At 52.6% G+C, this 17,390-nt stretch overlaps 1 protein-coding gene across 1 annotated transcript in view; it reads left to right on the forward strand.

Annotated features, from left to right (window-relative positions):
* PLXNA2 (plexin A2) overlaps nucleotides 1-17,024 on the forward strand; it is a 216,884-nt gene extending 199,860 nt beyond the window's left edge. Inside the window, exons 21-32 of the mRNA XM_059995382.1 lie at nucleotides 571-713; nucleotides 1,393-1,661; nucleotides 3,560-3,626; nucleotides 3,844-3,990; nucleotides 4,624-4,783; nucleotides 5,142-5,245; nucleotides 9,170-9,269; nucleotides 10,246-10,436; nucleotides 11,797-11,966; nucleotides 14,476-14,688; nucleotides 15,363-15,513; nucleotides 16,439-17,024. Of these exons, the coding sequence (XP_059851365.1) occupies nucleotides 571-713; nucleotides 1,393-1,661; nucleotides 3,560-3,626; nucleotides 3,844-3,990; nucleotides 4,624-4,783; nucleotides 5,142-5,245; nucleotides 9,170-9,269; nucleotides 10,246-10,436; nucleotides 11,797-11,966; nucleotides 14,476-14,688; nucleotides 15,363-15,513; nucleotides 16,439-16,534 (1,811 nt within the window). The 3' untranslated portion in view covers nucleotides 16,535-17,024. The remainder of the gene's footprint in view (nucleotides 1-570; nucleotides 714-1,392; nucleotides 1,662-3,559; nucleotides 3,627-3,843; nucleotides 3,991-4,623; nucleotides 4,784-5,141; nucleotides 5,246-9,169; nucleotides 9,270-10,245; nucleotides 10,437-11,796; nucleotides 11,967-14,475; nucleotides 14,689-15,362; nucleotides 15,514-16,438) is intronic.
* The last annotated feature ends 366 nt before the right edge of the window (nucleotides 17,025-17,390 follow it).

A 17,390-nucleotide genomic window follows, 5' to 3' on the forward strand; every position in this document is an offset into this window, starting at 1 on the left:
AGAGCAGCTGTACCACTTTACATTCCCTCCAGCAAGATATGAGGGTTCCAGTTTTTCCACATCCTAGCCAACACATGTTATTTTCCACTTTTTTTATAATAGCCATCCTAATGGGTATGAAGTGGTATCTCATGGTGGTTTTGATTTTCATTTTCCCCCAAGGTTTTTGCATCTTGGTTTATTCTCTTGCTTGGAAAAGGGGAGCAAAGCTACCTATTCTGGTCTTTGTTTGATCTGTTCGACCACTGCCTCTCACCTGCTTCTAGCACCTGTATCACCTGCATGACCCAAGTCATGGGCTTCCTTTGTTTTAACTACACTTATAATACATAGAAAGAAAATTCAAAATTATAGGTAAGCATAGAGGAGGAAATAATATAAAAATCACCCATAGTCCCACCACCTAAGAAAGGCAGACTGGAGATATCTCATCGCCCCTGGAGACGCACCCCTATAACCCTCCCTGTCTCTACACCTGGCCCTTCCCTCCTCCACGAACTTCTCCCGCCTTTCCCCTCCCCGGCCTGCATTCCCCTCCTGAGCTTCCCTGTCTCCACTGCACTTTCATAGCTTTTGCCGAGCTCCAGACAGACATCAACGAGCTGACCAGTGACCTGGACCGCTCAGGAATCCCCTACCTGGACTATCGGACCTATGCTATGCGAGTCCTGTTCCCCGGCATTGAGGACCATCCCGTCCTGCGTGAGCTGGAGGTAACACCCGCCTCCCTCGCCCAGCTGCCCAGCAGGGACGTGGGCCCTGGGTTTCCTAGGAAATGCCAATGGGGCCCAGTGCTCAGAAGAAGGTCAGGAGTGAGGAGGAGAAATAGCTTGTAGAAGCATCACCGTAACGGGGATATTTCCAACCAGGAAAATCACAGCCGGGGGGGCACCCAGGCTCTTTGGGATGATTCCAGGGGAAAGCTGATTATTTGTCATTTTTTAATTAATGACTGAATTAATTAACTAAGATTCTGCCTCATTTCCGAATGGATTTAAGCTGGCTTAAGGAAAGACCTATGATTCTGTGAGGCTTGTTTTTTCATTTCTCAGTTTGTTTTACTAAAGATAATAAATCAGGGCAGAGGAGATTAAGGGGAGGCTAGTAAACCAAGCTAGTCTGCTGCGGTACCTCCTATTGTGTTGCATCCTTGGGAAAATCAGATGAGTAGCATCCTCTCTGAGGTCTCTACCTGGAGCCCAACCCTCTCAACCCAGGGGGAAGTCAGAGCAGACTGCAGACCTCAGAGAACAGTTATTCCTACATCACCGAGGGTGGGGCGGTTACAGGCGTCATGGAGAGGGTCCTATAGCTGGCATCGTCATCAGCCAACACCCTCCTGGAGAGCCGGAAGCTCGTCCTCTGAAGCCACGCCCATCACACCCATCCCAGGTGCAGGGCAACGGGCAGCAGCACGTGGAGAAGGCCCTGAAGCTCTTCGCCCAGCTCATCAACAACAAGGTGTTCCTGCTGACCTTCATCCGCACCCTGGAGCTGCAGCGCAGCTTCTCCATGCGGGACCGCGGCAACGTGGCCTCGCTCATCATGACCGGCCTGCAGGGCCGCCTGGAGTACGCCACCGACGTCCTCAAGCAGCTGCTCTCCGACCTCATCGATAAGAACCTGGAGAACAAGAACCACCCCAAGCTGCTTCTCCGGAGGTCTGACCTGCGCCAGACGCGGGGAGGCATCTAAACAGGGACGTCCGGGGTGGGGCAGGGCTGGTTAGTGTGGGTCCCACGAGAAGGCGCCCCCACCCAGGAAGGCCTGTGTCCCTGCAGCTCCCAGTGCAGAGTCTCATCTTCCTTCAGTCTGGGTGGCTGTGCCGTGTCTGCAGGTGCTGAGCGTGATGCAGGAGCACAGGCCCCAGAGCATCTGAGCTTGAACCCCGGCTCTGCTACCTGCTAGTCGTGTGATCTTGGGCCAGTGATGTGGCCACTCTGCTATTTAGTTTCCTCGTGAACAAAATGGCACTAATAATACCTGTCTTGAAGTCTCCCTCCCCATGCATCCTGAGTTTCACTGTCCAACACAGTAGCACATGTGACCATTAATTTAAAAGAAAATGTAAAATTCAGTTCCTCCATTGCACTAACTGCATCCCAAGTGCTCAGTGGCCGCCATATTGGAAGCACAGATAGAGGCCATTCCCATCATAGCAGGGGCTCTGTTGGACAGCACCCGGCTGGAGATATGGTGTGGCCTCTCCCATCAGTGCCCGGCTTCCTGGATCTGAATCACCAGCATCCACCACCACTCCCTCCTCGGTTGCCATTTTCCTGGCAGGGAAGAGGGTCAGAGACCTTGGCCGTCCATCCCTGAGCCTACCCTCTCTGGGGGCCCTGGGGAGCCCAGCACAGCTTTGGAGCTCAGCTGGCAGCAGGGCTTGGAATGTGCCACCTCCATTTCACTGCCTTCTCGGCAGCCTTCTCCTTGCAAGATCTCAGGCTTCCAGACCCCATGTGGGGTGAGGAGGGAGAAAGAATAGCTTTGTTTTATGAGTACAGAGCCCCCATTCTGCCAATCTGAGCATTAGAAACTCTCATTAAGAACTGTTGTATTTAAATTAGAGCTAATCTCAGGCACAATGCAGGGAGAGGGTGCTGGGAGGGGCCAGGGAGAGAGCCACAATTTCTCCTGCCATTGTCACTCTCTCCCAGGCCCGCATTGCTGATCAGCCCTGGCAAATGCCTGGGATTTACGGCAACCGGAGGGTATTATTTGCACCACGTGCAGCGAGTTAAAATACCCCTCCGGCATCCCCATCACTGCGGGTCTGTCACAGCCACTTCGTTCCTCTGCAGGTCCCCAGATCTGCAGCCTGGGATGATGGGGGTGGGGCAGGACGAAGGGGCGGTGCTTACAGAGGCAGATCCCCTGTCAGCTAAACACTTGCACACACTGCTCTTTACCTGAGGGTCTGGGATCCACGACCCCGCAGGACAGTGATGACAGCGAGCAGGTATATGCACTATTCTTAGCACTTTACATACATTAATTCATTCAACCTTGACAACAACCCTGTGGGATAGATGATGATGATGATGATGATGGTTATTATTATTATCATCCCCATTTAGAGATGGGGAAACTGAACCCAGAGAGAGGAAATGACTTACTCAAGATCACACAGGCCAGTACGCAGCAGAGTCAGGATTTGAACCCAGGCAGTCTGACTCTGTTTGGAGGGGAAGGTACCAGGGACCTTGTGGACCTTGTGCAGATATTCAGACATGCAGGAAATCCCAAAGGGACATAGAAACTCCATCACCCTGAGGCTGGAAGAGGGTAAGAGGATGGTATTCTTGGTCCCTGTGTCTGCAAACCCATAGCACCACTCCATTTTTGCTGGAAATTGAGGTCCAGAAAGAAGCCTCTAGCCCAAGGTCTCACTTCTCATTACTGGTAGCGTTGGGACAGGACACAGTGTCCTGGCCCCCAGCCCTGGCTTCTTTCATGCCCTTGTTCTCTTGAACCCTGGTCCACACAACAAGCTAGGCACACCCCCACCCTTAGACCCCTCCATAAAGGACTGCCCTTATCCCTTCTGCCTCCCCAGGACAGAGTCCGTGGCTGAGAAGATGCTGACCAATTGGTTTGCCTTCCTCCTGCACAAGTTCCTGAAGGTGAGACTGGGAGTGAGACAGGAACTGGGAGTTGAGAGCAAGATGGGGGCTGCCCCTCTGAGCCTGGCCATCAGGGCTGCATGGGGACCCCCCCCCCCTTAGGAACAGAAACCTACCTGGCTGGGTGCCCCAAAGCCAAGCGGGCCTAGAAATAGGGTCGGGAGAGGGAGGGAAGGAGGCTGGTACCCCGCCACCTACGCCCTGCGTCCGCCCACAGGAGTGTGCGGGGGAGCCGCTCTTCATGCTCTACTGCGCCATCAAACAGCAGATGGAGAAGGGCCCCATCGATGCCATCACGGGCGAGGCCCGCTACTCCCTGAGCGAGGACAAGCTCATCCGGCAGCAGATCGACTACAAGACCCTGGTGAGGAGGCAGGAAGCCCAGGGGACAGCACGGACCTCCTGCCTCTAATCTGTGCTCTGCCTTCTCACCACAAAGCCAGTTTGAGGGGTCAATAAAGAGGCTGGGAGGCCGGCCTGGGGGCCAGTCCAGGGGGCATGCCAAGTGTTCCAAGGGCGGACACACAGGCCTGGGCCCCTCCTCCCCTATCTCATTGGGTGGGCCTAAAGAGCTTGCATCGCCTGCGTTTACCCTAGATCACTCAGCATTAGCTGTGGGGAAATTAGCATGACGGGGAAGAAGTCTGCTGATCTCTAATATAGAGGCTTCGGGGAAGTGGGAGGCCAGCCCTTGCAACACCTGGAGGCACCCCTGATCCCCCAGGACGTCTCCACCCAGGATGACAGCCTCCCCTAAGCCATCAGGTGCTAGAAAGTAGAGTCCTGTCTCTCTGAGAAAGAGAGGTGGGCAGAAGGACTCAAGCTGTCATTGGCAGATGGCTGGAAGGTGAGAGAAACTGAGACACAGACAGAGGGACACCCGTTTCTCCTGTGAGGAGGGGGAGCCTGGGTAAGAGAAGGCTCCAGGGCCTCACGCCCTCTCCCCCAAATGGCTCCTTCAACTCGCATCCTGTCCCTCTTCCATCACCACCTGTAGATCCTGAACTGCGTCAACCCTGACAATGAGAACAGTCCGGAGATCCCAGTGAAGGTGTTGAACTGTGACACCATCACGCAGGTCAAAGAGAAGATTCTCGATGCCATCTACAAGAACGTGCCCTACTCCCAGCGGCCGAGGGCTGTTGACATGGACTTGGGTAGGAAACCTGGCCTTGGAGTGTGAGGGCAACTTCCAGGAGGGCATTTGGGCTATGGCAGGGGTGTGGGGGGGAAGCCCTGCCCCGCAGACAGCCCCTCGTCGGGGCATGACTGGGTCCCGTCCAGGTGAGGGGCCAGGTGAAATGCGTGCCTGAAACACTGCCCACTCAGATGTGGCCGCCTCTGGGGAGGCCCATGCTTTTGCCAGCATTGACACCCCCGGAGCCCCAGACGCCTGAAACACTGTCATTGCACCAGCTTGAGGGAGCCGGGGTTGCCAGGCCCCTAGAGGACCCCACGACTGGGCAGTCCCGGCCCCCGCCCCTCACACTGCTCCTGCACCACCCCTCCACCCAGAGTGGCGTCAAGGCCGGATTGCCCGGGTCGTGCTGCAGGACGAGGACATCACCACCAAGATCGAGGGTGACTGGAAGCGGCTCAATACGCTGATGCACTATCAGGTGAGGGCAGGGCTTTGCGTCAGGGACCCCTGCCCTCCCAGAATGCCCCCTCCTTCTAAGGCTTGCTCTAAGGCCCTCAAAGCCCTAAAAGGGTTCTCTTCTCTCCCCTCTCCACCTCCTGCCTGAGTCTAGAGCAGTGATTCTCAGCCGCAGCTGCTGATTAGAATTACTGGGGGAAGCTGTCGAAAACACGAGTGTCCAGACTCGCCCTGAGAAACTGACTGAACTGGTGTGGGGTTGGGCTGGACACTCCTATCCTGTACAGAGTGTAGCTCTTCGCCCGCAGAAAAATGGCATCTTTCACAGATAGCTGCATAGTCTCCTGCTGCTTTCCCTTTGCTTTCTTACTAACGCGGCTTACACGTCTCACCTGCAACGAAGCAGGGACTTGGGTCTTATATTCTGCCACTTACTAGCTGGTGTCCCTGGGGAAGTTGCTTAAGCTCTCATTCTTCTCATCTCTAAAATGGAGTTAATGGTGATCCCTGCCCCATAAAGCTGTGAGGAATAGATTGAATATATAGGTAGAATGTTTAGCACACAGGCAGACACATTGAATGGAACAGTCAAAAAAAAAAAAAAATCTCAGCAAAAGAACAAAAGATCCCGAGAGGTATCTACTCTCACCCCCCCTTGCTTCTCATGGTAACCACTCACAGCTGGGGGTCTCTGTAAGATTAAGCACGGGTAGGCTGGTTGGGATTCGAAAAACATACTAAAATAGAAGCTGGAGATGAGCGACAGTGAGGGAAATTAAACCAACCAGAGGAAGCGCCTTGGGCAGCAGGACCCTGTGGGATTGCCTGGTTAATAACATCATCCTCTGTCCCTGCCTCACACGGGGAGGGTGCGGAGGGGCTGGCAGGCTGGGTTCTTAAGCACTGAGTTGCCAACGACCAGGAGGCTGGGGGTCCTAACAGCCAGCAGGACCTGCCTGGGAGCCTCTTGGGGCACAGAGGAAAGAGAGGGGCACTGGGGAAACCCCAAAATGCTCCCTTTCAGGCTCCATCCCCCTTACTGGCCTGCATTTCCCATGCTGACACTCTGCCTGGACCCCCTCCCTAAATGGAGTACGTGTGGTATAGTGGGCAGAGAAAAGAATTTGTGAGTTCTATTTAAACCCCTGCTTCCCCACTCACTGGTGATGTGACTTTAATCTCCCTAAACCTTGGGTTCCTCATCAGTGAATGGAGATATGACCCCAAATTGTGAAGGTGGTTGGAAGTATGAGAAACCACAGGTGAGGTATACCAGGATGTATATACGACTCCATAGTAGCTATAATCACTCTGTTGATTCCACCCCAGCCCCCGACCCCACTTCACACTGGGCTTCGTAGAACAGTTTTAATGAACCAATTAGAACCGAAGAAGAAAGTGCAAAAGAAATGAGCATTATGCCCCCAAATTGTAAGTTTCTCCAGGGCAGGAATGGGGCCCCTCTTCTGTCTTTGGTGCTCTAATGCTTGTTACTGGTCTGTCTGTCCTATGACTCCCAATCAGAAGAATGGAATATTCTGTTCTAACAGTGCTCATCTTACAAAGCACTTTGAATTCCCCGATGTCATTTATCATTCATGTATTCATTCATTCCTCAAATATTTACCGAGCTTTACTTTGTGCAAGGCTCTTCCCACACGCTAGCCCTGAGTGACAGGGGACAAGAGGGATTATTCTTCCCTTTGGGAGACGATGATGATGATGATGTTCATAATAGCAACAGTAATACCAGCAGTTACTGAGTGTCACTGGTGCCAGGCACCACTGCTCCCAGCCTCTACGTGTCCTAATGCCTTTAATCCTCGCAACAAACCTAGACTCGGTTATTATCGCCTTTGACACATGAGACAACTGAGGTGCAGAGAGGTTAAGTGACTTTCCCGAAGTCACGTAGCTGCGAAGTGCAGAGGCAAGGTCAGACCCAGCCAGGCATCTTGCCCACGGGTTTGCATCACCTGTTGGTCAAGAGAAAGACTGGAGACTAAGGACAAGGGAGATTTAGTGATGAGACCTGGAATTCAGTTGAACTGTGGTCATTCCAGTCACCTTGTGAATCTCCCTTTAGGTGACGACAAGCCATAAATGATAACATAATCTGTTCTCCCTGGGAGAATAAACCCTTGCTCCTGCCAGGCTTTCGTGTATCATTTCAATTGCAAAGAGAGTTCCTGAAAGTCCTAGGTGGGGAGTTCCTCCTCCTTTTTTTTTTTTTTTTTTTTTTGTGGTACGCGGGCCTCTCACTGCTGTGGCCTCTCCCATTGCGGAGCACAGGAGGCTCCGGACACGCAGGCTCAGCGGCCATGGCTCACGGGCCCAGCTGCTCTGCGACATGTAGGATCCTCCCGGACCGGGGCACGAACCCGTGTCCCCTGCATCGGCAGGTGGACTCTCAACCACTGCGCCGCCAGGGGAGCCCCCCCCACTTTACAGACCTAGTGCTGATGGTACAAGCTGCCTGCAGTCTGGGGAGCCGCCCCAACTGGGAAGTAACTACGCATTGGCAACTGTGAAGAGCCCTGGCCCCTGCAGCTTCATGCCATCAAGTCAAAGCATCAACCTCTTGTTACCCTCCCAGGAGTCAAAGGTCCTTGGAGCCCCTACAGGAGAAAAATCTGCATAATCTTAATTAACAAAGAGATTTTTAAAAACTTCCCGGGTTCCGGCAGATTTATAGGGAGGGTGAAATTAAACAGCACTACTAAAACTGGCTATCGGGGAATCTCGTTAGTGCTAATGGTCACTTACAGTTTGACTTCCCAACATTTAATTTTTTTTTTGGTGGGAGAGAGGTACTGACAATTTAAGACCCAGAAAGATGGTTTTACGACTGGTGCAGCCATAAATCAAACTTATAAAGTTCATAAAAATTGTTAAAGTAAAAAATGGTTTAATAGGAATGTTTTATGGCCCATAACATTATCATAGCTGTTTTATTCCCTCTGCATTAGGGGTTTAATTGGATCGCCACAATTCTGGGGATTCTCTGTTTTTATTGGATGGAGGGTAACCTTAAATGAAAATGGCCCCAAATGTCTTCAATATGGCTCCTCATTTATCAGCCCTTTCCCTGCAGGCTGGGTGCTGAGCCTGGGCAACTTCACAGGTTACAGGCAAGACACCTTCTTTCTTGCTGACTCCCCAAGAGCAGCTGTCTTGTGGTGAAGCCCCTCAAGGTGACTGGGCCATTATAGGACCCAGGCCAGAAAGAAATCAGAACCAAAAGGGAAAATGGGCTTCAGACCAGTGTGTCTTGAAATAAAATCCCAAATAAGGGTGCAATGAGGAGAACATGTGCTCTGGAGCCTGACATTCCGGGCGACAAATTTTAGCTCTATCGTGTGTTAGCTGTGTGAACTTGAAGGTGTCGTTTAGCTTCTCAATGCTTCAGTTCCTCATCTCTAAGATGGGGATAGTTGTATGTAACTCACAGAGCTCAAGGCAGGCTGGGCTACGCTAGCTCCCTCTAATAGAAATACAATGCAAGCCATACGTATAACTTGACATGTTTTACTAGTCACATTTAAAAAGTAAAAATAAGCAGATGAATGTAATGTTAATGTTTTATTTAACACAACTGAACTAAAATAATTGTCATTTGAATATGTAATCAATATGAACATTATTAATGAGACAGTTTGTATACTTTTATTCATCCTAAGTCATTGAAATCCAGTGTGTATTGTATATTTATAGCGTACCTGAGCTCAGACACTTACAGGGCATCTCCCTTTGGACTGATTGGATTGCAAGAGCCCAATAGCCACAGGTGGCAAGTAGCTACCATATTGAAAAGCAGGAACTGTAGCATTTCTGATCTCCTTACGCTCTACTTAAACCCACTCCATAGCTTTCTAGAAGTACTTGACAGTTTTATTCCCCAAGATACCAACATTCACCTGAACTGTATCTCTCATACCCTTCTCAGGTATCAGACAGATCGGTGGTGGCTCTGGTCCCCAAACAGACCTCCTCCTACAACATCCCTGCCTCTGCCAGCATCTCCCGGACATCCATCAGCAGATACGGTGAGGACCAGAAAGGTAGCCTGGGCAGCCAGTGGAGTCTTCTGTGACCCCCAGGGGCTACTCACCATCCCTTCTGACAGCAGGAGCCCCGTGCTGCTGCCAGCCTGCAGTCAAAGGCTTCCCTTTCTCCCTGGACCAGTCATCCTCGGAGCAGCCTGTCTCCTCAGAGCTGTGGCAGCAGGTGGTACCCGGCACCCCTCCTTTGAGAGCCCAGGTCTGATGAAGGAGTTTGAAGGGCCCACACCCAGGGAGGCTCTTGGATGGGGGGGTTCACATAACCCAGTCCAGTTTATGCTATCGTCCTGACTGAATTATTAACAGTGCCCCCTTTAGCTCTCAGTCATGTCCCAATTTGGGCAGTCAATTGGCCATCCTAGCCCTTCCACCCCTGAGGAGTGCTAGGGCCCCCAGTGCCCTCTGGGCAATGAGGTTGTGGTGTTTCACTCTCTCTGACTCTGTTTCCTCTGGTTCTGTATAGCACTAGGCTTTGGGCTGTCCAGCTAAAGGACACCTCAGGACTGAAGCTGGCAGCTCCAAAAGGGGCTCAGACAATTCTATATTCTGGGCCCCAAGTAAGAAGGAGCTCGTCGACTCCCGAGAGGGAGCATTTCCACTCACAGCCCTTAGGATCCTGACTTTTATTAAAGCCTCTATGAGAATATCTGGTTGACATTTTCCCTATTGATTGCTCTTTGCTGGAAGCATCCGGGAATGAGGGACTCCCAAATTCCCAAGGGCCACTCCAGCTCACAGAATTTCTAGGTCCTCTTTTGACAAAGAGATTTCAGGCTGTTCTCATGCCAACCAAGGATCGATAAAATAACCCACCAAATATGAAACCCCAAGGGTCCCCTTCCAATTGAAACTGGTTTATTCTGAGTGAGTGCAGCAGGTGGGCAGGGATTCTAGAAGGATTCTACAAGCCAGGATGATGTAATTAGTCGCTCACAGGCCTCCGCTGCCCCCTTCTCCTCAGACTCCTCCTTCAGGTACACAGGCAGTCCCGACAGCCTGCGGTCTCGGGCCCCCATGATCACCCCAGACCTGGAGAGTGGGGTCAAGGTGTGGCATCTGGTGAAGAACCACGACCATGGGGACCAGAAGGAGGGTGACCGGGGCAGCAAAATGGTGTCCGAGATCTACCTGACCCGGCTATTGGCCACCAAGGTAATTCCTGCCCTGCCCTGCCCAGCCCAGGGAAGGCCTCCTCAGAGGTGTGTCCTACCCCCCACCCAGCCCACAGCATAGGAAGGACAGCATGGAGTCTGTCCTTCAAGGTAACACATTTGGACAAGGAGGTCCAGGTCTGGGGCAGGCTTCCCAGGAGATCAGGCCACTGCTGTTCTCTACCCTTTGGCAAAAATCACAATGACATCTTTCCTCCTAGCTCACCCTATAGGACCGCCATTACTCCTCAGAGGATCGACGGTCTCACCTCAGGCCCCTACACCCCTTAGGAAATCATTGGGGTTTTTTATTGGTATTAGATGGACAGATATGCCAGCTTCCTCCATCAGTGTCTTTTCTACCCACTTTCTGGCCACAGTGGGAGGAAAAGCATGAAGGCCTGGTCCTTCTGGTATCCAAGAGAAGGCTTCCCTTTCCCCATCCCATCTCATCTAACCCCAGATGCTCATGGAAGCGAGGCAGCAGCAGTGCTGGAAGCTATGATCTAAAGCTGTGTTCTAGCCTCCCTAGCAGAGAAAAGTTTGCCTATATATGCGTAGCAATCATCCAGCCCGTATTTGCCAGTACTGTCCCCCACTGACCCCACAAAAATGTGGCTGAAATTCTAATACAGTGGCCTCTCAGATTTGCTCCCTGAAGTGCCTCAGAAATACACCATCAGACCATGCGTCTCAAATTTTGCTTTGCCTAATATGCTAATAAGAGACCAACAAAGAGACACCAAAAGGTTGGACATTTTCCTGACCTTCAGAGGTGATTTTTGAATCAGCAAACTGTGGGCCCCAGGCCCAGCCTTGTCCCTGCCCCAGGTTCCCTCCAAGGCCCTGTGATCAGGGCTGTGTCTCAGCGTTCTTGGACCTGGACCCTTCACCCAGTCCCCACTCCAGACACTGCTTATCCCTGGCCACTCACATGGTGGGCCCTTCACACCTTCCTGTGAGACCCTCTGCAGTCCTGCCCTGTTCCCGCTGGAAAGGTCCAGCCCTCCATTTTGTTCTTGTACCGGCCTGTGCCCTTCATTCCCCGTTGGAAGCCTGGGCTCAGAGCATTTGCTGTCTTCAGTCAGACTCCCCACACCCACACCCGCCTGCCACGGACACAAGCAGAAATGTGGCATGTGGCCGCAGGTTGGAGGAGGTTCTGGCCAGGAATCTGCAGCCCATTCAGTCCCTCCCACCTGCCTAACACCCACCCCCACCCCCACTCCCACCACACTCTGCACAGCCTGGCGTTGCAGACAAATCTCCAAGGCAGGATCGGTCCAAGGCACCATCTGGTCTGCCCACCTGCTGCCCGTTCCCCTCCCCCACCTCATACTTTCCCACCACCCCTCCGCCAGGGCACGCTGCAGAAGTTCGTGGATGACTTGTTTGAGACCTTGTTCAGCACCGTGCACCGGGGCAGCGCTCTCCCCCTGGCCATCAAGTACATGTTCGATTTCCTGGATGAGCAGGCGGACAGGCACAGCATCCACGACACAGATGTGCGGCACACCTGGAAGAGCAACTGGTAACCCCCTGGGGAGCCCAGGGAGAGCTGCAGCCTGGCGAGGCTGCAAGCTGCGGGGCGTGAGAACTAGCAGGGACCAGGGAGATGGGCAGAGCCTGTTCTCTGCTGTGGCTGAGTAATCCAAGGTTCCTGGGACAAACATATGCTCCGCAGAGCAGATGTGGTCCCCAGGCACCAAGTGGGCCCTGCCGGGCATAGAGCCTGGCACCAGGACAGAGCTCTGCCCTTTCAGGCTCAGAGCCTTCTCCGGGACGTGCCTCGTCCTCCCTAACTTCTTAGGAAAGGGAGCTGGAGGAACCTACACAAAGAGCCACATCTGAGACCTAGCAGCAGAGCTTCACAGACAGGCGTTGTGGGGCATTCTAAGCACGGCAGAACCTAAGGCGCTTCCTGAAATGGGGAAGCCCTGAATTAAACTTAGACCCTGGGGAAGTTGGCCAGTGCTGGGAGAGAGCTTGCACCTGCTGTAGACTTGAGCCCACCAACTACGAGGTTGTCATTGCAAACGTGATCCCTTAAGGCCAAGTGATTACCCCGGCGCCATGGCTTTCAGGAAGCAGCAGGCAGGACGTCCTGCAGGCGTGACTGTCTCCCCTAAGGTAACCTCTGCAGCCAAACCCAGCACTGGGAGAAACAGCTCCTGCGGGCTCTTCACGCAAGACGTTTCTCTCCTGGGTTTTGAACCTGGACCATAGACCACACTGAAGACCGACTTTCAGGTCACAAAGGGCCTGGCCAAGAGCCAGAGTAAAAGCCTTCCTTCAGGAAAAGAGCACAGAGAGGGGAGAGAGGGGGTCCAGGCATTTGGGTTGGGCAGGCAGCCCACACAGCTGTCTGGAGTCAGCCATCTCCTCGGAAAACAGAGCCAGCACAGATGGGCCCCGGCTGTTATTTGGGAATCAAAAGTCCTAGCAACCAGCAAAACACTTTGGAAAAACCCAACCCCGAACCCCATATATTCCTTCTTTTCCGGGGTGTTGTGGTTGCCAAGCGCTCCAAAGTCTACAGCTTTGATCACAGTGGAGTGAAATGAAGAGGCTCTGGTGGTCGTGGGGTGAGGAGCCTCCAGTGCAGGTCACTGGGACAGGCCTTTCATTCATCTGCATTCCCAGGGCCGGGGCCATGGCTGTTCCCTTTGCTTAGGCGGATCCTCAGTCCAGCGCTGGGAGTGGCAATTTCAAGGGAATCAAGAGAACGTTCTGGATTATCCCCATCTCTGTGCCCTTTGTTTCTGGCCAGGCCCAAGTCATACCCTGGAGAGCAGACTCTGGAGTTGTGGTGGGGAGAGTCCCCTTAGCCAGACCTCAGGTCCCTAATGTCCCAGGAAAGACTACTAGAAGCTTCCAAAGCTGCCGGGGGAAGGGGAGGTAGAAGAGAGGAGTCACCTCTCAGCCCAGGCCACTCCCTCCGGGTTAAGGAAAGTGAGTGATCCCGTTGCATTTGGAAGGATAAGCAGAAATCATAATGGAAGGACTTGGAGTGGGCACAGCTGATCTTTCCCAAGACTTGGCACGAACTGAGACATTTGGGAAAGTTTGGGGTCCAGGAGAATCAAGAGAAAATGAAGGAGACGGGGGAGGTAGGTTGGATGGCTGAAACATCTCAGGCCCGAAGGACAAGCCGGGGACAGGGCTCATTCCACAGAGGATCCAAAAGAGTTAAGGGCCTGCAGGCAGCTGGAGGAGAGGGCCAAGTTGGAAAAGGCAGCAGAAACAGCAGCTGTTCTGGTTTTGAAGGGGAGTAAATGGGCTTATCCTCCTTATGGCCTAAGGAGCAGAGAAAAAGCATTCTCCTCCGATTATAAATTCCCAAGTTGCAGAAAGAACTCTCCTAACGACTGATCAGTTCCTCTTGGGGTGGGAAAAACTCGGAGTCCTAGTGAGTCATTCCCAGCGTGCCAACAATGGCCTCCTCTTCTTCCTCTGCCCCTGACCAGATCCGAGACGGCCCCGGGGAGAGTCGTGAAAGAGCTGCCCCCAGGGGAGCCCATTCCTCAGCCCAGCCAGGCCGGGCCAGCCCTGGGAAGCGGCTGGGCAGCCAGGCTGGGTGGGGAGCACAGGTGGCGCCCTTTGTGCCCACTCGGAGCCCGTGCTGGGGCTGCCACTGCATCCTTCTGGATAATGGCCACAGGCATTGGGAAGGGACTCTGGGAGCCTGGGGACTTTGTTTGAACCTCTGGGAAAACTGTGCAGCCCTCTGTACTTGGGCTTCCCTGGGGACACAGAGGCCTTTGGAAAAGACCTCCATGAGGGAACGAAGCCACCCACGCCCACCTCTCAGTTGTTAGAGAACAGGGTCAGCACCCCATTAGGGCGCAATAGTGCCTCTCCTTTTCTCCCAGCATCAGTAACAGCTTAGCCTAAATTGGCAGCCCAGGCTGGACCAGTTTTCTGTGACTTCATTCTCTTGCCCTTCGAGAGAGAATTGTGGGGGAGGGAGGAATGTTAGTGAACAGCATGGGACACGGCCAAGGTACAGCCCTGAGACTCTGCTCTGCTGTCTCCTACAGCCTCCCTCTGCGCTTCTGGGTGAACGTAATCAAGAACCCCCAGTTTGTCTTTGACATCCACAAGGGCAGCATCACGGACGCCTGCCTCTCTGTGGTGGCCCAGACCTTCATGGACTCTTGCTCAACATCAGAGCACCGGCTGGGCAAGGACTCCCCTTCCAACAAGCTGCTCTATGCCAAGGACATCCCCAGCTACAAGAGCTGGGTAGAAAGGTCAGTAGCGCCCTCAGGACCGGCCCGTGGCCCCGAATGCCTGCTGCATTCCTTCCTCTGGGCTTCACTGACCCAGGACTCAAAACCATGTTTGTGGTGCCTTTGGGACCTCATGATCACCTTTTTCTCTCTTGTCCAAAGTTCCTGCTGGGGGAAGAAAGGGAAGCTTTGTACCCTTCAGGTCAGCTCATTAGCATTCTAATTACCATTTACTGAGCACATGCTAAGCACCCAGCACTGTGATAAAGATGTCGTATGTATCACCTCACTAAAGTATCCAGCAGAGTGGTAAAGTAGGTTTTATTATCATCCCCATTTTACTGAGGAGGAAACTGAAACACAGAGAGGCAAAATAACTTACCCAAGGTCACACAGCTAGCAGGTAGCAGAGCTGGAATTTGAATACAAGGAGTCTGGTCAGAGTCTGGGCTTTTAACTACCCTGGAAAGTTAGTAGTTAGGGAGAACCAGTCTCCAGGCCCCAACCTTAGGGAAAACCAGCCTCCAGGCCCCAACCTCAGCTTGAGGGAAGAGGCCAGAGGAAGCTTCGTCCGAAGAGAAGTAGGGAAGCAGGAGCAGTCGGGGACAACTGTGGTCTCAAGGGTTCTGGGGCCAGGGTAGGTATAGGCAGTCTTTGCTGAGTCCCCACCAAGGAGCCTGTCCTCTGTATGGCAGATACTACGCAGACATCGCCAAGCTCCCCGCCATCAGTGACCAGGACATGAACGCCTACCTCGCCGAGCAATCCCGCCTGCACGCCGTGGAGTTCAACATGCTGAGCGCCCTCAATGAGATCTACTCCTACGTCAGCAAGTACAGCGAAGAGGTGAGTCAGGGCCCCGGGAAGGACGCACTCCGGGGGCAAAGCAGGTTAAACAAACAGCAGGGCTCCATCCTTTAATAACAGCAACAGAGGGTAATTCAGAAAACACATTCACGGAGTCAAAAAGTCATCACCGTGCTTTTAGAAGGCAACCTATCCTCTCCTGATTCATTCAGTGCTTTCTTACACCTTCCACTGTCTTGCCTTCATTGTTCATGCAATACGTAACACCTTTATTTAATAATGTAATTGTTGGGCTTCCCTGGTGGCGCAGTGGTTGAGAGTCCGCCTGCCGATGCAGGGGACACGGGTTCGTGCCCCGGTCCGGGAACATCCCACATGCCGCGGAGCAGCTGGGCCCGTGAGCCATGGCCACTGAGCCTGCGCGTCCGGAGCCTGTGTTCCGCAACGGGAGAGGCCGAAACAGTGAGAGGCCCACGTACCGCAAAGAAAAAAAAAAAAAAAAAAGTTAAAAAAAAAAATAATGTAATTGTTTTTCAGTTCAAAGTGTACGATTAATTTCATCCATTCTTAAACAATGAATCACACTCTTCTTTGCAGTTGGGCAGATGCTGTCAGTTACATTTCAGACAGACAGGTGGACATGACTAGATCCTGAAGAGGACAGCTCCAGAGGATTCACAAGTCATGCATTAGCACTGTACCTGAACATAATCGTAGTAATAATAATAGCTAACACATAGCACTTGCTATATGCTAAATGTCGTTTTAAATACTTTAGATATGTACATACACACACATACATGTATGTATGACATCTGTATGTCATACATACATTCAATTATTTACATTATTTATGGTTATATTCATGAGGGCAGAATGGAAAGGCAGATAGAAGGATATAGGATTCTGGAAAATGGCCTCTTCCATGCTGAGTCTGCCCCCCCACTTTGCTTTTGTTCCTCAGCTCATTGGGGCACTCCAGCAGGACGAGCAGGCCCGGCGACAGCGGCTGGCATACAAGGTGGAACAGCTCATAAACGCCATGTCCATTGAGAGCTGAGCAATGGAGTCTCCTGTTCCTGGGAAGAGGGACCCGTGAAAGCTGTCACACTGGGCATCTCAGAAGGAAGGACAAGTGAAGGGGATCGGGCCCCAGCGCTTGCTGTCCCCTGAGACCCCCTCCCGGGGAGAGGGGAGGACCCCTCTCCCCACGCCAGCCAAGTTCCGTCACAGCCTGTTCCTGCAGGGAGAGACCGGGGGTGTCATCCGCCCCATCTCCCCGCGGCGAGGACGAGAGGGACGCCAGGACCCAGAGGAGGTGGCTCTTCAAGCTGAGAGGCACGACTGAGCGCGGCTCTGCCTCTGTGACTGCTGCTTTGCATGAAAACTCGTTCAGTGTATATTGGGGAAATAATGAGAACTTTATTTAATTTTTTTTAAGAAAAAGGAAAACCAGAAATAAAACAAAACAAAAAGCTTCCCTGTTCATCCCGTCCAACTTTCGTTTAATTCTGATTTCTGTCCCCCTTCCTTCTTCGACCCCTGTCCCTCCTTCCTCGTATAACTCCTGGTTCCCAATGCCGGAAAAAGCCTACAGAGAGATGCTGAGAGAAAGCAGAGGGAAAAATGATTGTTTCCTTAACTTCGGAATTGTTGTTTTAAAAAAGTGAGGAGGAGAAGAATGAGCACAAGTTGGCACCAAACACTTCGCAAAAAGAGAGGCCAGTGAAACCCGAAATTATCCCGGCAGCCGTAAGAGGTGGGGAAGGACTCACTAGCCTTTGCACAAATGGCGAAGCCGTCGAGCGGCTCCACCTGGCTGCCTGGAAACAGCTTTACATACGCACACCTGTGTATTCTCATCTCCAGAGGACATATGTGTCTGTAGAGTACCAGTGCTTTTTGCTACTGTTTGG

The sequence above is a fragment of the Delphinus delphis genome, chromosome 1, assembly GCF_949987515.2.
Source record: "Delphinus delphis chromosome 1, mDelDel1.2, whole genome shotgun sequence".
Lineage (NCBI taxonomy): Eukaryota > Metazoa > Chordata > Mammalia > Artiodactyla > Delphinidae > Delphinus > Delphinus delphis.